Consider the following 27139-nt stretch of genomic DNA (forward strand, 5'->3'; position numbering starts at 1 on the left):
TTTTTTTTTTAGCCCTGGGAGCAATCACTCATCAGAGGCAGCAGATTTTCAAACCATCGACAGTTCTTTTTTTTGTTAGATTTTTGTTGATTATGCAATGTTTTCATGATGTTTAGCATTAATATGGATAATCTTTTGTGTGTTTTATTATCTAAATATGGCAGAATGACTGAAAAACTGCCACAATTAGGAGAATTACTGAACATACAGTAGTGTATAGGTTTGGTGTTTTTTGGTTATCATTTTTTTTTTTTTTTTTGGTTTTCTTGGTGTCTAGCATTACTTTGGATATTCCTATGTGTGTTTTGATATCTAATTATGGCAGACTGACCTGAAAACAGTGTCAAAATTAGGAGGGGTACTGTACACACAGTCAAGTATAAATTGGGTGTTTCTTGGTTTTCATTCATTCATTCATTGCCAGACGCCATGTATCCCAAACGGGGTGGCCAAGGCTTAGAGTTAATTGCTTTACAGGGAGGGGCACTAATCCTCCACCAACCCCACTTGACACGTAGGGAGAACGTTATGCCAACAGCATCTGGTGTTCCCAGGCGGTCACCCATCCAAGTACTAACCAGACCCAACGTTGCTTATTTCAAAAAATTACCCTAACAAAATTTTACCCCACCACACTGCTTCACATAACTCCACATCCTCCCCTAACTAATCCTAACTGAGCCAAATCAATAGAGAAATACTGTAGTCAATCTTAGCCCTAACTGAACACAAGCTAGCAGAAAAAAATAAAAATAAAAATAAAACCAGGCAAACTTTCCCTATCCACACTGCTGCCACAACTTCTGGCTAATAGAGCGTATACTGTACTGGTATTGTAATCTGGCCTTGGTGTTGTGACAGATATGATTATAGTTCTATCAATTATATCAAGGCAATGGTATTACTGTACCTGAACCGATTTAAAAGATTGTATGGCAATGGTAATACTGTACCTGAACTGATTTAAAAGATTGTATGGCAATGGTAATGCTATACCTGAACTGATTTAAAAGACTGTATTGCAATGGTATTACTGTACCTGAACTGATTTAAAAGATTGTATGGCAATGGTAACACTGTACCTGAACTGATTTAAAAGATCATACAGCAATGGTCATACAGTACCGTTCTGTACCTGAACTGATTTAAAAGATTGTATGGCACTAAGGCAGAAGAAGAATGCATTACAGATAAAGTACTGCACACAATGAAAGTGGATGAGGAATGATGAGAAAAGAGAAACAAAAATAATGGAACAAGGGGAAAATAAAATAATGACAAGCTAAGACACAGCCAAGAAAAATAAATGTGCTGGGAAATTATAAGACCTAGACGATAAATAAATAGATCCACAAATCAATAAATAAAATATACAGTATAAGGGGTTCCTTGAAAAGGTCTGTGATGCACTTAAAATATCTGCAAAAAAAGGGGGACTGTTAAGATAATGAAATAACTCATGTAGGCAATAATCAGATCCAACTGAATGGTAGGCAGGATTTTACAAGACCAACTATCACACAACAGAGCAATGCAGCTAAATACGATATCAAACAGTGTAAAGAACAGACCTGGGACGCCTTTAAAACATCAGGTAAATTGAGGGTGATGGCACAGATAAAATAACGAAACTGAACTGTGTACTAATTTTTCACAGTTTTCATGGTGTTTAGCATTACTCTGGATATTCCTATGTGTGTTTGGATGTCTAAGTATGGCAGACTGACCTGAAAATGTCAAAATTAGGAGGGGTACTGTACATACAGTTGTGTATAGGCTGGGTGTTTTTTGGTGTTCATTGGTTATTTTTTCATGGTTATCCTGGTGTTTAGCATTACTTTGGATATTCTCATGTGTGTCTGGATGTCTAAATATGGCAGATTGACCTGAAAACAGTGTCAAAATTAGGAGGGGTACTGTACACTGGGTCACAAAAGTACCGGTGCACAGGCGGTCCAATGCCTATCGAAAACATTCGAACAACTGCTGTTCATTACCGATAACTCATTGTGTATTAACAATGTCTGTTTAGGTAAACATAACATTTGCAATATGTTTGCAAAGAAGACACTGCTAGTTGGCAATATAATGACACCTCCTGACATTAGCTACAAGCATATGGTAGGTCGGACACTAATATTTCAGTGACCTTCATTCTGTGTTCCCAATCTTTCACGCATATCAGGCACCGATAATCTGTGACCCATTGTACATACAGTTGTGAATACGTTGGGTGGTTTTTGGTTTTCAATGTTTTTTTTTTTTTTTTTAATGGTTTTCTTGGTGTTTTGCATTAATCTGGATATTCCTATGTGTGTTTCGAGGTCGAAATGTGGCAGAGTGACCTGAAAACTGTGCCAAAATTAGGAGGGGTACTGTACATTCAGTGGTGTATAGGTAAGGTGGTTTTTGGTTTTCTGTGCTTTTTTGCATGGTTTTCTTGGTTTTCAAAATATTATAGATAAAACTATGTATGTTTTGACGTGAAAATATGGCAGAATGACTGGAAAACACTGCCAAAATAAGGAGGGGTACTGTACATACAGTTGTGTTTAAGTAAGGTGTTTTTTGGTTTTCAGTGGTTTTTCTGCATGGTTTTCTTGGTGTTTAGCATTACTTTGGATATTCCCATGTGTGTTTTGATGTCTAAATATGACTTATTGACCATTACACACTACCAAATTAAGCATAGGTACTGTACAAATATGTTAGGTATAGGTTGGAGGTGGGTATAGGTAGGGCCTGGGTAGGGTAGGGTAGGGTAATAGTGTTCATTATCCGGATGCTGCCACTACCCGGACATGCCTTTGGCTCTATTTTGTCCAGATAAATGAAGGATTACCATATATATACAGGTGACCTTCTACATTCGTGAGGTTAGGAGACACAGACCCCCATGAATGTCTGGCAAGCACTCCCGTAAATGCCTCTACAACCGCAAATCACCCACTGTGAGCAAGTGTGCACATACCGTACCTAATAAACCATATGCAGGCCCTGAAAGCAGCATAAAATATCACAAATAATAACAGACCAACTGTATGATAAAGTTTAATAACAAATAAGTTTTGACTGGGTATGGCTCTACTAAGTTAACATAAATATATACTTGGTGACTTGCCCAGACTCCGGCGACTGACTGCGACTCGTGCACATCCATGTGAGTGTGGGCAATTCATCAGCTTCATATTTACCCCAGCTTCTTACAACCATATCCATTCAATTCATAGCTAACTCACCACTGTCCCTGATGTTTTGGCGGACAAACTCTGACGACTTGGGATGATCATAATGAGGTAAAAGTGCCCGAGAACTTCAGCTGGCCAGTCGACATATTCAAACATTCAGTATCGTGGCCGCTGAGCTTGAGCCGTGAGCAGGAAGTAGTCTGTTACCCACAACCAGAGCTAAAATGTCTGTCCATCCGCCCCGGTACTGAATGGTCAAAGTCACACGCTCTTCCTATGACTCCCAACGTACCTCCAGCACCCGAGTAATATAACTGTGACCTGCAAGCGGTGCCAAAACATCCATACTCATTCCCCACCAAAAGCCTAATATCGTGTGGCCACAGGGGCTAAGTCTTTCCCAACCAGCACCTCCATCGAAAAGACCACAAGCCATGAGTACATGTTCAGCAACAGCGGCTGTCCGCCTCTTTACCGAAGGTTGAAAGCCCCTCGGTCATGGTGAGCTGTGCTTCCGCATGGCCACTCAGCATCTAACAGACTGCACGCGACGTGTAAATGTACAGCAAAAACGACCGTCCACCTGTTGAAAGAAGGGGAAAAATCCTGCACACAGCCTCACTTCCCCCCTCCTCCATACCCTCCCATTTCCCCCCTCACTCCCTTAGTCCCTACCTTCCTCTGTGGTGATAAAACTGACTTGTGAGTTATCAAAGTTTTTTTGCGATTTATTCTACTACCCCCTAACCCCTGGTCCCTCCTTGTCGTATGAGGCGACTAAAAGGGTTGGTGGTGGGTTAGTGCCCCACCCCGTAAAAAGAACTAACTAAACAAGAGAATAAAGCACCTCAGACCAGGACGGACCATACGCTGACAACTAAGGAACGGACAAAGGACATGCTAAGGGTGGGGACATGGAATGTGAGAGGAGTGAATGTTGAAGTGAAAGAGAGAGAGATTATTCAGGTGCTTTAGGATGCAAGAGTGGATATATGTGGATTGACTGAAACTAAATGGTGAGGTGAAAGGGTGAGAGAATGGGAATATGGTTTAGGAATATGTGCGGGAGTTAATGAGATGAGAGGGCAAGAAAGGGAGTATGTCTGATGACAAGAAAGAAGTGCATGGAGAATATAAGACAGTATGGAACAGTGGGTGCAAGAATTGTATGGGTGAGGATGAAAGTAGCTATACAAGCTTGGGTGATTGTATGTGCGTATGCACCGACAGAGGACCAAGTGGCATGAGTGAAAGGTAAGTTTTGGACAAGTGTAGAAGCATGCATGGACAAGTATGAGAGGAGAGAGAGAGTGTTTCTGATTGGAGACATGAATGGCAAAGTTGGGAATGTATGAGTGGATGGAATGGTTGGTCAGTGGAGTGTGCTAGTGCTTTGGAGGACATCTGTGCTGGTAAGGGGTTGGAAATAGCCAACACCTTCTTTCGGTATAAGATGATCCACAGGTATATATGGAGAGTCACGAGGAGGATGGATGGTGAACTTGTTGAACGAAAGGCAGTGATAGATTAAGTGTGTGCAGATGAGCAAATGAGAAAACAAGTGTTGGATGCAAGAGTGTGGAGAGGGTGGGGGAATGGAATCTCAGACTATCACTTAGTGATGGCCAAGGTAAGGCTGCAAAGAAAATGGGTGATGAGACAAAGGGGAAGACAAGAGGAAACAGCTCCTGTCACAAAAGTGGAGAAGTTGCAAGACAGTGAGAAAATGGAAGAGTATAAGAACACAGTGGAAGAAAGGTTGGGAAGGTATGAGTTAGAATAGATGGAACGGGTGGAAGATGTGTGTAAGATATTCACGGAAGAGATAGGCGCAGCGTGCGAGGTGGTTTGTGAAGTGAGGAGGAGATGCAGGGGTGTGCAGGGGACAGCATGGTGGAATGATGAGGTGAAACGAGCTGTGGAACAAAAGAAGAAGGCATATAGTGAATGGCTAGTGAGTAGAGGTAGGGGAGAGGATGAAAGAGAGAAGAGAGATGTATATGTGAGCAGGAGAAGGGAAGTGAAGAGACTGGTGAAGGAGAGTAAGCAGAAAGTGGATGAAGAGTTTGGGAGGAATCTGAGTGTAAAATGGAGGGAGAGTAAGAAATTGTTTAAAGTAAGACAGTGTGAAGGGGGAAATAGTAGGGGAGTGAAAGATGGGAATAATAGATTGTTGGTGGAGAAGAGAGAGAAACTGAGGAGATGGAAGGAGCATTTTGAGGACCTGCTGAATGTAGAGAATGACAGCAGTGTGAGAAAAAGTGGTTGGGGAATGGCTGGGAGACAAAGAGATGAGAGGTGGGAGGAAGAGATCAGTAGGGCGGAAATAGTGGAAGCAATGAAGAAGATCAAGATGGGAAAGGCCCCAGGAATTGATGAAGTGTGTGGTGAAATGCTGAGGTATGAGGGTGAGATTGTAGTGGAGTGGATATGGAAGTTATGTAGATTGGCCTGGGAAGAGGGAAGGGTTCCAGAGGACTGGAAATCAGATATAACTATTACTTTACACAAAGGAAAAGGGGAGAGAAGTATGTGATAACCATAGGGGTATTTGCCTTCTTAGTGTGACTGGAAAAATATATGGTAGAATACTCATTGATAGGGTTAGGCATACAACAGGGGAGCTAGCTGAGGAAGAACAAGGGGGATTTAGGAAGGGAAAAGGGTGTGTAGATCAGATATTTGTTCTAAGATGTTTGGTGGAGAAGTATCTACAGAAGGAAAAGAAAGTGTATGCTGCCTTCATGGACTTGAAGAAAGCTTATGGCAGAACAGATAGGCCAGGTATGTGGAAGGTATTAAGAATATATGGAGTGGAGGGGAAATTGCTGAATGCTGTGAAGAGCATGTAAGAAGGAGCTAGGGCTATGGTGCGCGTGGATGGTGAGCTAAGTGAGTTCTTTGATATAAATGTGGGACTGAAACAGAGATGTGTGATGTCTCCATGGCTGTTTAATATATACATGGATGGGGTTGTAAAGGAGGTGCAAGGTAGGCCAGTGGATGTGAGGGTGGCTCTGGTGAATGAGGGTGAGATTTGGAAGATTCCAGTGTTGCTGTTTGATGATGATAGAGTACTGTTGGGTGAAGATGAATGGGAGTTGCAAGGTTTGGTGAATGAATTTGGGACAGTGTGTAGGATGAGGAATCTGAAAGCTAATGCAAACAAGAGTAAAGTTAGGGTGTTTGAGAGGAATGAAGTCACAGAATGTACAGTGAAATTGGATGGCGAGGATGTGGAGAATGTGAGTACATTCAAGTACTTGGGTAATGTGATGAGTAAGAATGGAACTTTTGGGGATGAAGTGCTTGAAAGGGTTCTGCAGGGAAGGAAGGTTGTTGGTTCACTGAAAACAGTGATGAGAAACAGGGAGGTGAGTAGGGAAGTTAGGAAGTCACTGCATGATAATATTGTGATCCCTACCCTGACATATGGAAGCGAGGCACGGACCTTGCTAGCGGGGAATAAGTCAAGAGTGAGAGAAGTGGAAATGAGTTACTGAAAGGAGCATGTGGAGTGATATGGAGGGACAGGTTGACGAATGAAGAATTGAAGGAACATTGTGAGGTGGATGTGGATGTGATTGAGAAAATTAGGAGAAATACACTGAGGTGGTTTGGACATGTGGAGAGAATGGAGAATGAAAGACTGACTAAGAGGGTGTATGTAAATGAAGTTGAGGAGGGAGAGGGAGGGGAAGACCGAGGATGAGGTGGAGGGATGGAGCTGAGAGGTATATGACGGAGGGGGGAGTGAGCTGGGAGGGGAGTGAGCTGGGGGGGGGGGTAGTGAGGTGGTGGGTGACAGAGCAACTTGGAAGCACTTTGTCTGCAGCCACCCTTTGCAGGATTAGGGCGTTGGGCTGTAGATAGATAAGCTGATATTGTACTACTATTGGTCATATTGAAATTCCACAGTAACCATGAGAAAGCTCATGAAATTCTGCATCTAGACATATGCTTAACTCTTTGAAGGTGTTGGCAAAATTTAGAACTAGGATGGTGGGAAGTTATATGAAGGTAAGTTTTACTCCTGAACACTTTATTCTTCCTGAATTTTTAAAATTTTACTCAACAGTTTTGTGTGTTTTTATTAGCTTATCTTATAGTATAAACATCAGCAAAGATGATGGGATACGATTTATACCGACATAACCAATTTACGGTGGTATATTTGTCCGTGGAATTTTTTTGAGCCCCGGGAGCAATCAGTCGTCACAGACAAAAGATTTTCAAACCGTCGTAAATTTTTTTTGTGGATTTTTGTTGTTTATGCATTGTTTTCATGATGTTTAGCATTAATATGGATAATACTATGTGTATTTTGATGTCTAAAAATGGCAAATTGACCTGAAAACAGTGCCAAAATTAGGAGGGGTAGTGTACATATAGTTGTGTATGGGTCGGGTGTTTTTTGGCTTTCAATGTTTCTTTTTCATGGTTTTCTTGGTGTTTAGTGTTACTTTGGATATTTCTATGTGTGTTTGGATGTCTAAATACTGTATGGAAGACTGAATTGAAAGCTGTGCCAAAATGATGAGGGGAAACGCACATACAATGGTGTGGGGGGGTGGGTTTGGTTTTCATTTTTTTATTTTTAATGGTTTTCTTGGTGTTTGGCATTACTTTGGATATTCCTATGTGAGTTTGGATGTCTAAATAAGGAAGACTGACCTGAAAGCTGTGCCAAAATTAGGAGGGGTACTGTACATGTAGTGGTGTTGGAGTCAGGTGTTTTTTGGTTTTAATTTTTTTTGTTTTTTTCATGGTTCTCTTGGTGTTTTCTAGTACTTTGGATATTCCTATGTCTGTTCTATGATAAAATAAGGAAGAGGTACTGTACATACAGTTCTGTTTAGGTATGATGTTTTTTGGTTTTCTGTGGTTTTCCTGCATGGTTTTCGTGGTCTTTAGCATTACTTTGGATATTCCTATGTGTGTTTTCAATCTATAGCCCGACGCCCTAATCCCACAAAGGGTGGCCGCGGACAAAACGCCTCCAAGTCGCTCTGTCACCCACCATTTGACTACCCTCCCCCCAACTCACTCCCCCCTCCCTCATATACCTCTCAACGCCATCCCTCCAACTCATCCTCGGTCTACCCCTCCCTCTCCCTCCCTCCACCTTACCTACATACACCCTCTTAGTCAGTCTTTCATTCTCCATTCTCTCCACATGTCCAAACCACCTCAGTGTATTTCTCTTAATCTTCTCAACCACATCCACATCCACCCCACAACGTTCCTTCACTTCTTTATTCGTTAACCTGTCCCTCCATGTCACTCCACGTGCTCCTCTCATGTAACTCATTTCCACTGCTCTCACTCTTGACTTGTTCCCCTCTTGCAAGGTCCATGCCTCGCTTCCATACGTCAGGGTAGGGATCACAATACTATCATGCAGTGACTTCTTAACTTCCATACTCACCTCCCTATTTCTCATCACTGCTTTCAGTGAACCAACAACCTTCCTTCCCTGCTGTACCCTTTCACGCACTTCATCCACCAAAGTTCCATCCTTACTCATCACACTACCCAAGTACTTGAATGCACTCACACTCTCCATATCCTCACCATCCAACCTCACTGTACATTCTGTGACTTCATTCCTCTCAAACACCCTAACTTTACTTTTGTTTACATTAACTTTCAGCTTCCTCCTCCAACACACTGTCCCAGATTCATTCACCAAACCTTGCAACTCCCATTCATCTTCACTCAACAATACTGTATCATCAGCAAACAGCAACACCGGAATCTTCCAAATCTCACCCTCATTCATTAGAGCCACCCCTACATCCACTGTCCTACCCTGCACCTCCTTTGCAACCCCATCCATGTATATATTAAACAGCCATGGAGACATCACACAACCAGGTTTCAGTCCCACACCGAGATAAAAAAACTCACTCAGCTCACCATCCACTCGCACCGTAGCCCTAGCTCCTTCGTGCATACTTGTCACAGCATTCAACAATTTCCCATCCACTCCATATATTCTTAATACCTTCCACATACCTTGCCTATCTATTCTGTCATAAGCTTTCTCCAAGTCCATGAAGGCAGCATACACTTTCTTTTCCTTCTGTAAATACTTCTCCACCAAACATCTTAGAACAAATATCTGATCTACACACCCTTTTCCCTTCCTAAATCCGCCTTGTTCTTCTCCAACTAGCTCCTCTGTCATATGCCTAACCCTATCAATGAGAATTCTACCATATATTTTACCAGTCACACTAAGAAGGCAAATACCCCTATGGTTATCACATACTTCTCTCTTCCTTTTTCCTTTATATAAAGGAACAATTATACCAGATTTCCAGTCCTCTGGAACCCTTCCCTCTTCCCAAGCCAATCTACACAACTTCCATTTCCACTCCACAACAATCTCGCCTCCATATCTCAGCATTTCACCACACACTCCATCAATTCCTGGGGCCTTCCCCAACTTGATCTTCTTCACTGCTTCCACTACTTCCATCCTACTGATCTCTTCCTCCCTCCTCTCATCTCTTCTTCTCCCAGCCATTCCCCAACCACTTATACCCGCACTGCTGTCACACTCTACAGTCAATAAATCCTCAAAATGCTCCTTCCGTCTCCTCAATTTCTCTCTCTTCTCCACCAAGAATCTATTATTTCTATCTTTCACTCCTCTACTATTTCCCCTTTCACACTGCCTTATTTTCTTTACCTCCTTCCAAAACAATTTCTTACTCTCCCTCCATTTCACACTCAGATTCCTCCCAAACTCTTCATCCACTTTCTTCTTACTCTCCTTCACCACTCTCTTCACCTCCCTTCTGCTACTCACATATACCTCTCTCTTCTCTCTCTCATCTTCTCCCCTACCTCTACTTGCTAACCATTCACTATATGCCTTCTTCTTTTGTTCAACAGCTCGTTTCACCTCATCATTCCACTATGCTGTCCCTTGCACACCCTTGCATCTCCTCCTCACTCCACAAACCACCTCACACGCTGCGCCTATCTCTTCCGTAAATATCTTACATACGTGTTCCACCCCTTCCATCTGCTCTAGCTCATACCTTCCCAATCTTTCTTCCACTATGCTCTTGTATTCTGCCATTTTCTCACTATCTTGCAAATTCTCCACTCTTCTCACAGGAGCTGTTTCCTCCTGTCTTCCCCTTCGTCTCCTCAACCATTTTCTTTGCAGCTTTACCTTAGCCATCACTAAGTGATGGTCCGAGACTCCATTCCCCCATCCTCTCCATGCTCTTGCATCCAACACTTGTCTTCTCATTCGCTCATCCACACACACGTAGTCTATCATTGCCTTTCATTCAACAAGTTCACCATCCATCCTCCTCATTACTCTCCATGTATACTGGTGGATCATCTTATGTCAAAAGTAGGTGTTGGCCATTGCCAACCCTTTACCAGCACAGATGTCCACCAAAGCACTACCATTCCCATCTACGTCAGCTAGCACACACCACTGACCAACCACTCCATCCACTCGTTCATTCCCAACTTTGCCATTCATGTCTCCAATCAAAAGCACTCTCTTGCTCCTCTCAAATTTGTCCATACATGCTTCTACTCTCGGCCAAAACTCATCTCTCACTCTTGCCACTCGGTCCTCTGTCGGAGCATACACACATACAATCGCCCACGCTTCTATACCTACTTTCATCCTCACCCATACAATCCTTGCACCCACTGTTCCATACTCTCTTATATTCTCCTTCCACTTCTTGCTTATCATCAAACATACTCCCTCTCTTGCCCTCTCATTTTCACTGACTCCCGCACATATACCTAAACCATATTCCCATTCTCTCACCCTTTCACCTTTCCATTTAGTTTCAGTCAATCCACATATATCCACTCTTGCATCCTCAAGCACCTGAACAATCTCTCTCTCTTTCACTTCATCATTCACTCCTCTCACATTCCATGTTCCCACCCTCAGAATGTCCTTCGTCCGTTCCTTCGTCGTCAACGTATGGTCCGTCCTGGTCCGAGGCACTTTATTCGCTTTTTTAGTTAGTTCATTTTACGGGGTGGGGCACTAACCCACCACCAACCCTTTTAGTTGCCTCATACGACAAGCAGGGATACTGGGGGAGTATTCTTGAAACCCCCCTACCCCCAGGGGAGTAGTATGTTTTGATGTCTAAATATACCTGAATGACCAGAAAACATTGCCAAATGAAGCACACGTACTGTAAAAATAAGTTAGGTGTAGGTCTGAGGTGGGTATAGGTAGGGTCTGGGTATGGTAGGGGAATAGTGTTCTTTATCTGGATGTTGCCACTACCCGGACGTGCCTTTGGCTCTATTATGACCAGATAAATGAGGGAATACTGTATGTATATATATATATATATATTACTGTTTATAGATAGACTGTCTCTCTCTCTCTCTCTCTCTCTCTCTCTCTCTCCCTCTTTATATATACATAAAATGTGAAGCAAGAAAAAAAGAAATACAAATTGCTTGACACAAAGGCAATCAAAGTAACAGTGAGACTGATGATGGCAACAGTAGGTATGGGACACGGGTCATGTGGGTTGGCTTCGGTCAAGGAACCCTAGCAGTGACCGACAATACTGCAACGCACTATACTCCTCATGGGACACAGGATTAGACGATGAAAGACTGAAAACACGTGTTAAACAAACACGGCCATCTGGAAACCCAAAACCTAAACGCACCCACTTCCCACTTAGTTTCTCCTGAGCAACTGAGTGATATGACTGTGTTATTGAATCATTAAGGAAGAATTAAATGCTCCTCTTATTGTAAGACAAATGCTTCCCATTGTCTTAAGTCATGGCTCTACTGTATACCAGTGCTGCTTGAAGCAGTGAGGTTGTAGTTAAGCTTGAAGAAAGTTACTTGAGGTTTATTTATGAGTTTTACACATAAAGAATGCTAGATCCATGCTTTGTGCCACTTTCAGGTATGATCTCATACTCTCTCAAGGTGTATGAGAGAAGAGCATAACACAGTACATTCTGTTTACAACTCAGTTGGTATTAATGATTGAAAACTTAATTAACCCCCGACTGCTGGGGAATGTGATATGCAGTCGCGATTTACGGGTACATAGACTGCCGGGTGACGGCACATGCCACAAGTTCCTTCCCGCCATTGTTTGAACTGGTTATGTTTGATCTCACCACCAATGGGTTACACAAGGGTGCTTCAGTCTGTCCCTTGACGGCTGGGTGTAGAACGATGTCTTCAGGTTCCGCCTCGTCCGATTCCATTCCCACTTCATGCAGAACCCTTGCCTCATCCACCCCTGCAAGCCTCTGCCCAAGGATACTAAGAAAAGGCTCAGGGATAGTGCCATTAGGCGTGTCTTGGACGCCACTGTGTCTAGTGTGTCTAGCAGTGAAGAAGTTGTCTTGTTGAGAGCAATGCCAAAGTCGGGGCCACACACACATGCACAAGGACATTCCACTTCAATTGCCGAAAGTTACTTATTTTCTTCATGTCATTACTCATCGATGCAATCACCTGCAGACCTGGGGATGGTTTCATTTGCAAGAATGAAAGATTTGAAAACAAGCAATTTGGGGAAAATTGCCTGCACTGAGAGGATGACAGCGGTGTAAACAGACCGGTGTCTAGAGGTTAAGAAGAATGGAAGTCTTACAGGGTACTACCGTACCTACATGTCAATTCTGTGTTATCTAATTACAAATACTGGAAGATAATTGAGTTACCTGATAAAATAACAGCTTTTCATACTACATTGGTGTCACTGTACAGTAAACCCTCCCTATAACGAACCTGGACAGAGCAGATACAGGATTTAACAGATGCCACAAAGCCCTCCAAACTTTCACTGGCTATAACAAACATCTGTTAAAAAGGACGCAATGGGTCACTATACAGGTTTCCTACCCATTTTTTCTCCAACCTGGCCTGAAATTGTCATCTCCCCATCGTGACTGCTGAGTTGTAATAATAGACTATAGTAACACTGTACTGTACTAGTTATGAAGAAGTGCTATGACAATGATGTGTAATAAGAAGGAAAAGGGAAAACTTGTGAGCCACGTTACTGTAAAATGGGTTTAGTTTACAGTTTTAGTACTGGATTATGCTATCAGACTCATTTATTTTCAAAAGTGTTTTAAATCCCACTTCAGGGGGAGATCCTCGGAAATGAACCTGGCTTTCCCCAGTTAGTCTGTTAAAGCATGGGTCTACTACTGTGTTTCTATCTTTTATGGCATTTAGTGGAGTTGTTTACCTTTTCTGACTCAGCCTCCTTAGTCTATGATATGCCTCCTCAACCTTCTCTGAAACACTGGCAGTAGTCAGAAGACTGATATACAGTACTGAACACACCTTCTTAAAGGGTGTCCCGAGATACCATGGGGAGACAGAAAATTCAGATATACACTACAAAGAGAGAGAGAGAGAGAGAGAGAGAGAGAGAGAGAGAGAGACTTCTGCAACAACAAAACAGTAAATCATCTCTGTCTTAACAGTTCACAATAAGTACCGGAAAAAAGTATACTTACTTGCTGGCATATCAACTTAGCCTCCTCAGAGAACTTATGCGAGTATGTCTCTGGCTGTTCTTTCACTCTACGATCTACTTCTTCTCGTTTTACCTGCAGGAACAACGACCAGTACATAAGCAACTACAGTACTTCTAAAGTCAATCTCAGAAAGACAACAAAATTTTTGGATACAATGAATGTTTTCTACAGCAGGTTGCCACACACTCAAATACTAGCAGACCAACTTACTGAGCAACTCATTAGTTAAAGCAAAGCATGATAATTTACCCAATTCTGATACTGATGGACACACTGTTAAAGCTTCTGCAATATGTCAAAAGAAATCTGAATGGGTAAATAATTAATAACACTGGCAATTGCAAACTTACAATATTTACTTTTCAGAATTATATCGTATCGTCTACAGAGTCCAAAATGTTTGCAAGCATCGGCCTTGGTCATCTACTGGCAGCTCTCCATGCTGCTCAGTCTCTGGCAGCCTTCCTATTCAGTCCCTTATCCCTAAGGTTACACTCTATGACCTCATTCCCAGGTCTGCCTCTCACCACCCTATCACCGATGTTCACACTTGCCACCCTCCACACCCAACTGTCATTCTCCATCCTCTCAACATGCCCAAGCCATCTCAATCTACCCCTCCTCTCAACAATACCAATACATTCAAGTCCCATCCGTCCTTTCAATACTTCAATCACCATCTTAGACTCCCCAGACCTCTTATTTCAGGACACACAAAACATCCTAAGTGTTGTCATTTCTGTGTTTGAGCCTATGAGTATCCTCTTCTGTAACTGCCCGGGTCTCTCTACCATGCAGCATTACACCCCTAGCACATGCTGCATACAAAGATCCCTTAGCATGGTGGGAGTGCCCTCCCAGTGTTAGGAGAGGCAACAGCTCCCAGAACTTCCACCAACCACTCCTTAAACTAGACACTCAGCTAGCTCCAGCCTCACCTACACCACATAACATGTCCCCCAAATAATAAAACTCCACACATTCAAGGGACTCTCCAATCAGCACCATTTCACAGTCTGCCTCTAATACCACTACATCTCTTATGCACCCACATATCACAAACCCTAGACAAAATCGAGTTACTTTCCATACCCTTGTGGCAAACTGCACATGCCCACACTCCCTCTGCTTTGACAGTATCGCCACTTACCCTAGATATCATCACTTTTGTCTCGTCCGCATTAACTAACAAGCCCTTGTGCCCCATTCCACCTCTCCACTTCCTTAATCTTTCCTCCACCTCCCTTTCATTCTCTGCAATCAATACCATGTCATCAGCATACAACATCTAACATGGGAGTCCATTTCTGTAGCCACATTAGAGAACTTAAAGCACCATGATAAACAATAAAGGGATCAAGACTCATCCCTGCTGCATGCCAACACTCATGGAAAACCTATCACTCAAATCTCCATTCACTCTCACTTGGGTGCAAGCACCCACATACATAGTCATAACCACTCTAACCAGTCACTCCTTGATCCCAAGCTTTCTCATTGCCCATTTCACCACCTCCCTACGGCCTCTGTCAAATGCCTTCTCCAAACAATGAATATGGCATCAGTGGTCCCTTTCCCTAGCATAAACCCAAACTGAGTCACATCAGTATTGACGGTTTCCCTTATCATACCTTCAAGGACTCTCTCTATTACCTTCATTATCTGGCCTAAAGGTTTTATGTCTCTATAATTTCCTCTATCTAAGGCATCCTCCTCCTCCTTATACACATTTACAATCACACGCTTCAGCCGGTCATCTAAGACAAGAGCCCTAATATATAATCAAATTTATCAAACCAGATTCAATCTGTACATGGATGGGGTAATAAAAGAGGTACAAGGTAGGGTAGTGGATGTTGGAGTGGCCCTGGTGAGAGAGGATAGTGTTTGGAAACTCCCTGTACTGTTGTTTGCAGATGATACTGTGTTGTTGAGTGAAGACGAAGGGGAGCTGCAAGGCTTGGTGGATGAGTTTGAGAGAGTGTGTAGGAAACGGAATCTAAAGGTGAATGTGGGGAAGAGTAAAGTGATGGTCTTTGAGAGAGGTGAAGTTAGTGAATGTACAGCGAGGTTGGATGGTGAGGAATTGGAAAATGTGAGTACGTTTAAGTACTTGGGTAGTGTGATGAGTAAGGATGGAGGTTTGGAGGGTGAAGTGCTTGAAAGGGTACAGCAGGGAAGAAAGGTTGCTGGTTCCTTGAAAGCAGTGATAAGAAACAGGGAAGTGAGCATGGAAGTGAAAAAGTTACTACATGACAGTATTGTGATACCAACTCTAACGTACGGAAGTGAAGTTTGGACATTGTTGGAGCGACACAAGTCAAGAGTGAGAGCAGTGGAAATGAGTTATTTAAGAGGAGCCTGTGGAGTCACGTGGAGAGACAGGCTGACGAATGAGGATATAAAGGAGCGTTGTGGTGTTGATGTGGATGTGATAGGAAGCGTTGTGAGGAACACACTGAGGTGGTTTGGCCATGTGGAGAGGATGGAGGGTGAAAGACTGACGAAGAGAGTGTATGTGAGTGGTGTGGAGGGGGGAAGAGGGAGGGGGAGGCCGAGGATGAGATGGAGGGATGGGGTGGAGAGGTATATGAGAGAGGGGGGTGTGAGTTGGGAGCAGGGCAGTGAAATGGCGGGGGACAGGGTGACTTGGAGGCGATTTGTTTGTGGCCACCCCAAACGGGATTGAGGCGTCTGGCAATAGATAGATAGATCAAACCAGTGATGAAGCTCACTCCTACATATCCTTCAGCTGCTTAACCCACATGACCATTTAAATCCCCACCCAAAACCACAATCTCATCATTCCCCAAACCACCAAACCCCTTGTTTAATGTCATCTCAGAATCTATCTTTTTCTTCATCATCCAAGCCAATCTGAAATGAAAAATGTATAAAAAATGTATGACCATCAATGCTCGAGCACTGACTGTGAGATGATGAGTGTAGGTAGGCTGAGGTGGTTTGGAAATGCAGACAGAATGAGTAGGAGTAAATGAGTGAACTGCTATAGAGACCCGAATATGGGACAGTCCCTTCTAGCAGACCAGTAAAAACATGGGATGTGGTACAGTACTGAAAAGGGATATCAGGTTAGGGGACTTGGCCAGAATGCTCCAGGAAACCAGGGAGGCTGGACTGTAGCTGTCAGGTAGAAAAAAGGCTGACACATGCAAGCAGAAGAGACTGCCTTACACAAAATAAGCTGGCACTGTTAATATACAGAAATCTGATTCAAACTGTCTGATATTCATACCTGTTATGAGTCAACTTTACTACTAATGTACAGTAAGCTGTTGTGAGTCATAAAACTTGCAAATCTGTATACAGTGATCCCTTGGTTATCACACATAATTGGTACTGAACCTAGTGCGTGATAAGGAAAGTCCACGATAACAAAAGCACAGAACCTACAGGACCCCACTTGCAAATCCAAACTTACCCTTTCACAACAATTTATACTCAGTAAATACTTACTAAGGTATTATGGTAAGTATTGGAAACATACATAGGCATAGTTAGGTGAGCAGAAAGTGGTAAAAAGAGCACTATATGGAGGAAACATGTACTAGAGAGACTTGAGATGGGCTTGAGGCAAGGGGTTCTAAGGCTATGGGGTGGAGAGAGTGGTTTCCACCAGCCTGGGTTTAACTTGTCGGGTAGGGCCTCATCTTTGAATCCCTCAAAGCCATAAGAAACCACAAATACTGCACCACCATTGTCAGATGAATCAGCTCAGGTGCACAATAGCAATGTTTTCTAGCCAAAACTGAGCAATAGATGCAGGAATGCAGATTGTCATCTTTCATTCATTCATTCATTGCCAGACGCCATGTATCCCAAACGGGGTGGCCAAGGGCTTAGAGTTAAATTGTTTTACAGGGAGGGGCACTAATCCTCCACCAACCCCACTTGACACGTAGGGATGCCAACATCATCTGGTGTTCCCCGGCGGTCACCCATCCAAGTACTAACCAGACCCAGCGTTGCTTAACTTCGCTAATCGGACGGGAAACGGTGTACTCAACGTGGTATGGCCGTTGGCCGTGATTAAAAAAAAAAAAATGCTATAACCAAGGGATCACTGTACTGTATGGACAATTTTAAACAGTCTATTTCATTACAAGGTGCAGTAGTATTTGTTCCCTAGGCAATCTGGCCGAACTGCCCCGAGTCCCTAAGGAAGGCCATGGCCAGACCAGGCTTTCCCACAGAGCTATCACGAAGTGTATGTTGTGCTGCTGATGCAGGTGATTGTGTGCAATGCAGTCTTCCATAACGAGCTTCATGATATGGGGTGCTGTGTTGCATCCTGGACAGGTGCCAGCACCGAAGTCATCCAGCCTTTTCTGATACCTCATGAGGGCTGGATGATGCCCACATCTCAGCCTGGCCAGGTGGACCCTGTCCTCATGAGGGAGAAAAGATTCAGAAGGGTGGATATCAGGAAGCCGTGCATGCAGCAGTATGTTGTCTTTAAGTGTCTCAATGGCACAGCGAGTGATATCAGTGTGGATATGTTTCTGGAAGCTGGTTTGAGGTGTGTGAGGGGGCAGAGATGACCGTATTTGTGTATGATATCGTGTGCTGGGTGTTGTTTTGATGTTCCTTGGTGTGTATGGATGTGCTGCCATGTCGTGTACTGGATGGTGTGGGTTTGTGGAGGCTGCTGCAAGAATTTGTGTGCCTCTCATGTCTAGATGATCCATGACTCTGAGAACTTTGGTTTCTTGGTGTACTGTAGGTGGTCTGTGGGTGTAGTAGCTGTGCAGCCTGTGATTATTTTTAGGGCCTTATTCTGTATGGTCTGTAGAGTGTTGTAGTGTGTTTTAGTGAGGTTAGAAGCTCAAGCAGGGCTTGCATAATTCATCACTGAATGTATATATTGTTTGTATACTAAGGTGGTGGTTTCTTTGTTGTGTTCAAATGTTGTATGGGCATGTGACCTTAAGGAATTGAGTCTTGGTGTTAATTTATCTTTAATGACTGTGATGTGTTGTTTAAATGACACTGATGACTGTTACACCAAGGAGAGAGAGAAAGAGAGAGAGAGAGAGAGAATGTGTGTGTGGGGAGGGGGGGGGGTACAGGAGTATTGTTTTATGGTGAGGCGTGGAATGTGACTGTGTTCTGCTCTCCAGTTTGTGAGCAGGGTCACTGTAGATTTGGGTGGGGCTATTTTGAGCCTGCTTGTGGTAAACTATTCGTGTAGTCTGTTGAGGTAATGTTGGAGGATGTGTTTGGCTGTGTTTGTGTTTTGGTGCGTACATGTTAGTGTTACATCGTCCGCATAGGAAGCTATGTGTATCTCTGGTGTGTTGGGTGTGGGTACGTCGTGCACATATAAGTTGAAGAGAGTAGGGGACAAAACAGGTCCCTGGGGGATGTCGTTTGTGAAGTTTCTGATGTTCGATGACTGATCGGTAAATGTTACATGTGCATATCTGCCTGCTAAACAGTTTGCCAGCCACCTTTTTGTGTTATTGTGCAAGTTTGAGTTGAATATTTTGTTTGTGAGGTTGCAGCAAGGGATGGCAACAAAAGCTTTGCTAATGTCTAGTGTGGGTAGGAGTGTTCTGTGTGGTGGCCTAGCTGAATTGATGCCATCAAAAACTCTCTGTGTAAGGTCTGCAAGAAGAGTGTCTGTGAAGTTTAGCAGCCTGAAACCATGCTGTGATGGGGCTAAGGGGATATGAGGTGTAACTAGTCGTGATCCCAGTCATTCAGTGATTCTGGAAGAAGTGCAAAGGAGTGTGATGGGGCAGTGTGAGGAAGGTAATGCAGGGTCTTTTTGGGTTTGGGGATAGTGATAATAGTGCCATGCTTCCAGATGCTGGGTATTATGTTGTTTGAGTAGCTGTAGTTTGATATGTTGGTGAGTGCTTGTACGCCTTGTGGTCCAAGGTGTTTAAAGCGTATGTTGCTTATGTTGTCTGGTCTACAGGCACATGAGTGCTTAAGGCTGCTAATGATGCTTTCATCTGGTTGTAAGTGAAAGGTGCGAAGTCTGGGTCGGTGGAGAACTGTCTCTTGCGTCAGGTGACTCGTCAGTCGTCGCAATGGGGGTTTAGATGGCTGAAACGTGAAAATTGATTGATAAGAGTGTTTGCATTTTGTTTGTTTGAGGGTATGGTGTCTGGTGTCATGATGGCAGCATGTGTGATGCTGTTCAGTGTTTTGTAGAGTTTGCTGACGTTTGTTTTGTGATCAAGTGTACGGAGATAATTATTCCAATTTAGTGTTTGCTGTTCTGATATTTTAATGTTTATCTGAGTGTTGAGTTCTTGTATTTGTTGTGTGGTATCTTGTGTGTGGGGTGTAGGGGAGTGTCATAATGTGTCGTGTTCACTGATGAGTCCTTATATTTCTCGTGTGAAGTTGGGGTTATGTCTCTTTCTGTTGCCTCTTGGGATGTGTCTTTTGTTTGCATTTTGAATAACTGTATTGAAAGTGTGCACAGTGGTGATGATGTTTTTGATGGGTGTACTGTTTAATGTTTTGAATGTTGTTCTGTTTCAGTTGTGAAGGCTGTTTCAGTTGTGAAGGCCTTCCAGTTGGCTCTCTTATAACTAGTGAGAATGGCAGTGCTGTAGTGGACATTCGTGCCAGGAGGGGGTTGGTTATAGCCAATACCCTCTTCAGGCACAAAATGATCCATAGGTATACATGGCAAGTGATGAGAAGGGTGCATGGTGAACTAAATGAACGGAAGGCAATGATTGATTATGTGTGTGTGGATGACAGGATGAGGTGTGTAATGAATGCAAGAGAATACAGAGGTTGAGGGAGTAGATTACCATGTGGTCAGAATCAAGGTTCAAATGAAATGGAGAAACAGAAGAAGAGAAGGACAGGTGGAAGTAGTTCTTACATAGAGGGTGGAAAGTTTACAAGAGGATGGAAAAAAGGCAGAATATAACAGGAAAGTGGAGAAGTGATGGGGTAAATATGGATTGGAGCAGATGGGGGATGTGGATGGTGTGTGCAAGATATTCACAGAAGAAATATGCGCAGCATGTGAGGTGGTGTGTGGAAGGAAGAGAAGACAAAAGGAGGTGCAGGGAACAGCATGGTGGAATGAAGAGGTGAGACAGGCTGTGGCACAAAAGAAGAAAAAATATAGTGAGTGGATGAGAAACGGGCGTGGAAGAAGTTGAGAAACAGAGGAGAGAGTTAGATGTGGAGAGAAAGAGCGAGGTGAAAAGATTAGTAAGAGAAATCAAGAAGAGAGTGGATGAGGAATTTGGATGGAATTTGAGTGTCAAGTGGAGGGAATGTAAGAAAATGTTCTGGAAAGAGGCAATAAGAGTTAGACACGGTGCCAAAGACGTAAGCTGGGGAGTGAAAGATAAAAATGGTAGACTAATAGTGGAGAAGGGAGAAAAAGTGAGCAGATGCGGGGAAAACTTTATGGAATTGTTGAACACAGATAATTAAAGTAATGCAAGTCTAAGTGGCTGGGGAATGGCTGGGAGATGGAGGGATGAGAGAAGAGAGGAAGAAATCAGTAGGATGGAAGTTGTGGAAGCAATGAAGAAAGTCAAAATGGGGAAAGACCCAGGAATTGATGGCGTGTGTGGTGAAATGCTGAAGCATGGGGGAGAGATAGTAGTAAAACGGATGTGGAAGATGTGCAGATTGGCCTGGGAGGAAGGTAAAGTCCCGGAGGATTGGAAGTCAGGTATAATTATTCCCTTGTACAAAGGAAAACGGGAAAAAGAAATGTGTGGTAATCACAGGGGCATTTGTCTTCCTAGTGTAACAGGAAAAGCATATGGCAGATACTTATTGACAGAGTTAGGGAAATAACAGAGGAATTAGTGGGAGAAGAACAGGGAGGTTATAAGAAGGGAAGAGGTTGTGTAGATCAGATATTCATTCTTAGATCTTTAGTGGAAGAGTTTCTAGAGAAGGGAAAGAAGTTGTATGCAGCCTTCATGGATTTGGAGAAAGCGTATGATAGGGTGGATGGACAAGGATTGTGGGAAGTATTAAGAACATATGGAGTAGATGGGAAGCTGCTGAATGCCGTGAAGGGTATTTACGAGAGTGCTAAGGCTGCAGTGCGTGTGGATAGTGAAATGAGTGAATTTTTCTATTTGATGGTTGGACTGAAACAGGGATGTGTCATGTCTCCATGGTTGTTCAAGCTGTATATGGATGGGGTTATAAAAGAGATGCAAGGTAGGGCAGTGGATGTTGGAGTGGCCCTAGTGGGGGAGGGCAGTGTTTGGAAACTCTCAGTATTGTTGTTTGCAGATGATACTGTGTTGTTGAGTGAAGATGAAGGGGAGCTGCAAGGCTTGGTGGATGAGTTTGGGAAATTGTGTAAGAAGCGGAATCTAAAGGTGAATGTAGAGAAGAGTAAAGTTATGGTCTTCGAGAGAAGTGAAGTCAGTGAACGTACAGTGAGGTTGGATGAGGTGGAAATTGAAAATGTGAGTGAGTTCAAGTACTTGGGTAATGTGATGAGTAAAGATGGAAGTTTAGAGGGTGAAGTGCTTGAATGGTTACATCATCATCATCATCATCATCCGGACCTCCATTCTCACCCAAGGGCAGGGTGAGGAGTAGCAATGTCCAGACAGCCCAAAATTGCCCAATCCAATGGGCCACGCTTCCATTCACTCATCATTCAAGCCCCCGGAATCCTGGCTCTATCGGATACGCCAAAATGGTTACAACAAGGAAAAAAGGTTGCTGGTTCCTTGAATGCAGTGATAAGAAACAGGGAAGCAAGCATGGAATTAAAAAGTTACTACATGACAGTACTGTGATATCAACTATAATGTATGGAAACTTGGAAGTGAGCATGAAAGTGAAAAAGTTACTACATGACAGTACTGTGATACCAACTCTAACGTATGGAAGCGAAGGTTGGACCTTGTTGGAGGGACAGATGTCAAGAGTGAGAGCAGTGGAAATGAGTTATTTAAGAGGAGCATGTGGAGTCACATGGAGAGACAGACTGACAAATGAGGAAGTGAAGGAGTGTTATGGTGTGGCTGTGGATGTGATAGCATGCATTAGGAGAAACACATTGACATGGTTTGGCCATGTGGAGGATGGAAAGTGAGAGACTGATGAGAAAAGTTTATGTGAGTGAGGTGGAGGGGGTGAGAGGGAGGGGAAGACCGAGGATGAGACGGAGGGATGGAGTGGAGACGTATATGAGAGACTAGGGTGTGTGCTGGGAGCAGGGCAGTGAAATGGCAGGGGACAGGGCGACATGGAGGCGAGTTGTTTGTGGCCACCCCTTATGGGATTAAGGAGTCTGGCAATAGATAGATATACAGATACTGCCTGTGGCCAGCTGGGGTGACTTTGGTTTTGGTAGTGATGATAATCAGGAGGTAGTCAGAACCGAGGGTTTTGACCACTCTCCAGGATGTTGTGGGGGCGAGGTTTGGAGAGCAAAATGTGATTTTTGGGGATGATGCGAGGAAGAGGGTTTGGTGTGGGATATGGGTATGTTGATGGAGACTGTTGAGGATGAAAGGATTATCTATTTGGGATTGAAGTACCAGCCCTCTTTCTGTGTCAGGGTTGTTGACATGCCAGGCTGACGCCTTGGCATTGAAATCATTGAAATCACCATCCAGGATGATGTTGGGAATGTTAGGGATGTGGTGTATTTGAGAAGAATAATATTGTGTGGTACTGTGGGGGGAACGTATGTACTGGTGATTGTTATGTGTGATTTGTTGCCAGTGCGTATATTTAACTGATTGTATTTCTGACTGTGGTAGGTGGGGAGGCTCACCACCCACTCACTCGATGTAGTGCTGCTCTCGGGCATCTACCTTTTCCTCTCCTCCACCCTTCTTTCTTTCCATTCTATTCTGCCTTTCATTCCTTCATTCTTTCCTTATCCTTCTGCCTACAAGTGACTTTACACTTCCTCTTCCGTCTTTCTTTCCTTCATTTTTTCCTTCTCTTTCTGCCTATGAGTGACAAGCCAAATGGTTTCCTGAACACCAGGAAACCATTTACTATGCTGGGTGGTAACCATATAACCAAATTTGGCACCTGGCGGTTTAGTGGGTAATTACGGCGCTCTAATCGGATTGAGCCAGTGAAGGTTTATATCCATGGGATGGTTGGGGCTTATTGCTCATGTAATGCCACTCAGGGATGAAGGATGCTGGTCACTCATCTTAAATGTCAGGACCAACTTGCCTCGCCCTGGGCTCCTACGCTCCTCATGGGGCAAAGCAGAATTGGATGATGGATGGATGGATTTCTGTTGTGGGGTCATGTGGGGGGAGAAGTGACTTTGTGTATGCACTAGTATCTGAAAAGCTGATGGATTGGTGTACCAGGGTGATGAGTCCACTGCCACAACCGTTGGCCCGGTCCTCTCTAATGGTGGTGAAATTATGAAATGTAGGTGTTTTTTGTGTTCTGCATAGTTAACTTTCTTCTAAGATGGCAATGTGTATGTTCTGTTGTTTGATGAACCGCGTGAGTTCTTGTTTTTTGGTGTTTATCGCAGCTATGTTTATCTGAAGAAGGTTTATGTAGTGTGTACAACGTGTGTTGGGCGCTGTAGCACAGGGGGGAGGTGGGGGTGTGGGTGGAGGGGAAGGGGTAGGAGAAGGTTGTGGTGGATGTTGGGGTGAATTAGACTGAGGTGGAATGGGAGGGGTGGGGGGATTGGATGGAGTGGGAAGGATTGGTGGGTTAGGCTGAGGAGGTGCGGAGGAAGTAGGAAAGGGGTTGGTGGGGGGTTAATGGGAGGGGAGAAGGAGCATATGGAGCAGGTCCAAGTGTTTGTGTAATATTACAATGTGTTGATGTGTATGATTACAGTAAGTGGCTATGCCAAATGCTTAGCTCACTAAATATCCTACTTGAGCAGTGGTGCAAATACAGAATGTATATAGCACTTCCAGAAGAACCACTGACATGATTTTCCAGACAATTCTGTAAGAAATATCAAGAACAGCAGAAACCATTACACTGTATGTATTCTTCCATGACCTGAACATGGCATTCAAAACTCCCCTCAACCTGCTACATGGAGTGTCCTTAACCAACTGGGTAGGAAATATGAATTCTGCAATGTTTCTGTTTGATGTCAGATGATGATATTTAGTTCTGAGAAACATATCACAGCATAAAGGTCGAAAACTGTCTCATTAACTCTTAGGCTCATGGTGATGAGTACACACGTGTGGCGGGGGTTCTGAATGCTTTGGATGACATACACAATTAACAGCACTGTTAACTGGTTCAGTGGCTGGTAAATTTTGGCAGATGCTGCAAGAATGTATCTGTTAGTGACAGGGGTATGACTGGGCTGGCAAACCTCATTATTATGATATGATCACACTGTTTGTGAGTCTCCCTCAATACAGGTTAAAGAAGCTGGTATATAAAGTATCTGTATGCTTATTATACCCTGATGAAATATAGCTGCAATATTCATACTACATATATAATTTAGAGGAATAAGGCATATCATTCATTTGGTTAAGTGACTTGGTTTTAAGTTTCCCACAATTTATAGGATGATGGAGTCAGACGACTAAATAAAAGGGAACAGATGGGATTTTTTGTCAACAATAATGGAATGAAAAGAGGACATGAACATATGCAGAGGAAGAATAACTCAGGTAAAAAATATAAGTTTCCCAAACAGAAGTATTAATATTAGGAACAGTTTACAAATGGAGGTAGTTCAAGATATGAACATCTGTGTCCACAAATGAATGGAAACATATAGCCAGGTAACAACTAATGCAAACTTAACGATTTTGACTACACTCGATCCTCGAGTGCCACAGACAATAAGGACTGGACAAGGACTGTGCTATGCAAACCTGCATCACAGTACCCTCGCATCCAGTACACATTTGTCCAGTACTATTCTCATCCAGTATAGCTGGCAAAAAAATAAAATACAGTAATTCATTACTGTAGTATCAGATTTGTTGGGATAGTACAGATCGGCCGTGCAAAGTGGGCCAAATCCGAAGAGTTCTTCTCTAGTACTGACATTCTGCGCCCAGTACTATTACCTGCCCGGGTGCGGGAAGATGGCAAACACCGAGGAACGTTTCCCTAGTACTGCCACGCCAGCCTGGTACGCCTTCCTCGCGACACGTGTCGTGTGCCAGTCACACTGCAGTTGTACACTTTCCCCTGATGACGAAGACGACGATGTCAGTGTGTGGCTATGGGGGATTTATGAGGGAGGTTGAGGCAGACAGGCCTCAGGATCCTGAAGGCCCTCATTCAGGCCTCGGATACCCCTCCCTTTTCCTCCTCAAGCCCATCACCACTCACCTTAAAGGTTGGTAAAATCTCAGTTGTGTCAAAACGTAGTTATGCTGAATTCAAGGGGGACTTTTCCAAGGCTTGTCTGACATTATTCAATTTTCCCAAAAGGTCTGTTGTTTGTCCAGTACGGATTTAGTTCAGTATGGCAGTTCTGTCTGACAAAAATACCATACTGGATGCGAGGATACTGTATAATAGTACAATGTGTTCTGGTGACTTCCCAAAACTCTCATTTTTACCCCTTCTTATCACCTAACCCCACATAAATCACCCCCTACTTATACCACCATCAGGTAAGACACTGAAAGAGATATAGCTATTGTTATTAAGAACACGAATGGTATTAAAAAACAGCATTAAGAAAAACAAAAGTGAGTGTGCTGTTGATGCGTAGCTACCTGACATTCTCCCACCGTCCCCCACCCTCAATGTTGTTGTTGTTGTCATAAGTTTCACCCCCTTTTGTATTATGCAGCTTTTGGCACAAATGTTACGCCATTGGCTTAGATGAAAATTTATGGGTTTCACAGTTGTAGGAGACAAAATGAAATGAAAATGTTTGTTAACCAGAAAAAATTACCCATTCATCCATGTTTTCTCATAATTTAGCATTCCGTTTCATATTCTTCGTTTGATTTCGTGCTTCCCAACACATTTCAGACTGACTAAATATTTATCTAGTTCTTTCTCTGATGCTCCAAATAATGCCCAATGAGCTTCTCAGTCTGCTTCAGGAAAACATTATGAACTTTCACTGCTGCCAGGTTTGGCTCACCAGGGTGCCCATGCAAAATCTTTATCTTCTCCTGGTCTTTCCAAATCATTCTAACAATGATTTCATTCATGTCACGCTTTTTTGCCATTTCTATCTGCCTCTTTCCCTGCTCTAACTCCTTTACTATTTTATACTTCTGGATATAATTTCTACCTGCCTCTTTCCCTGTTCTATCTCCTTTATTATCTCATACATCTGGCCATACGTCCAGAGGCTCCACTTTCTGGGTGGCTAGGACTGATCATGCAGCATAACTAAGTCAATGCCCTTACTGACACTCAAACACACACACAAACATGCAAACACACACACACACACGGGTCGCCGACAGAGACGGACCTCTTCCAGGATCGTGG

At 43.4% G+C, this 27139-nt stretch overlaps 1 protein-coding gene and 1 non-coding gene across 2 annotated transcripts in view; both read right to left on the minus strand.

The window, feature by feature from the left end:
- The window catches only part of LOC145415093 (G protein-coupled receptor kinase 2-like), an 831927-nt gene that overhangs the window by 310937 nt on the left and 493851 nt on the right, over positions 1-27139 (minus strand). The window contains exon 10 of the mRNA XM_080284507.1: positions 13703-13795. Coding sequence (XP_080140633.1) covers positions 13703-13795 — 93 coding nt within the window. The remainder of the gene's footprint in view (positions 1-13702; positions 13796-27139) is intronic.
- LOC145415152 (5S ribosomal RNA) lies at positions 17650-17768 on the minus strand. The gene has a single exon (XR_013900007.1). It is a non-coding gene; the product is annotated as a 5S ribosomal RNA (ribosomal RNA).

Source organism: Coenobita brevimanus, chromosome 101, assembly GCF_032717465.1.
Source record: "Coenobita brevimanus isolate Jiangsu-jjx chromosome 101, ASM3271746v2, whole genome shotgun sequence".
In the NCBI taxonomy this organism is placed as follows: Eukaryota; Metazoa; Arthropoda; class Malacostraca; order Decapoda; family Coenobitidae; genus Coenobita; species Coenobita brevimanus.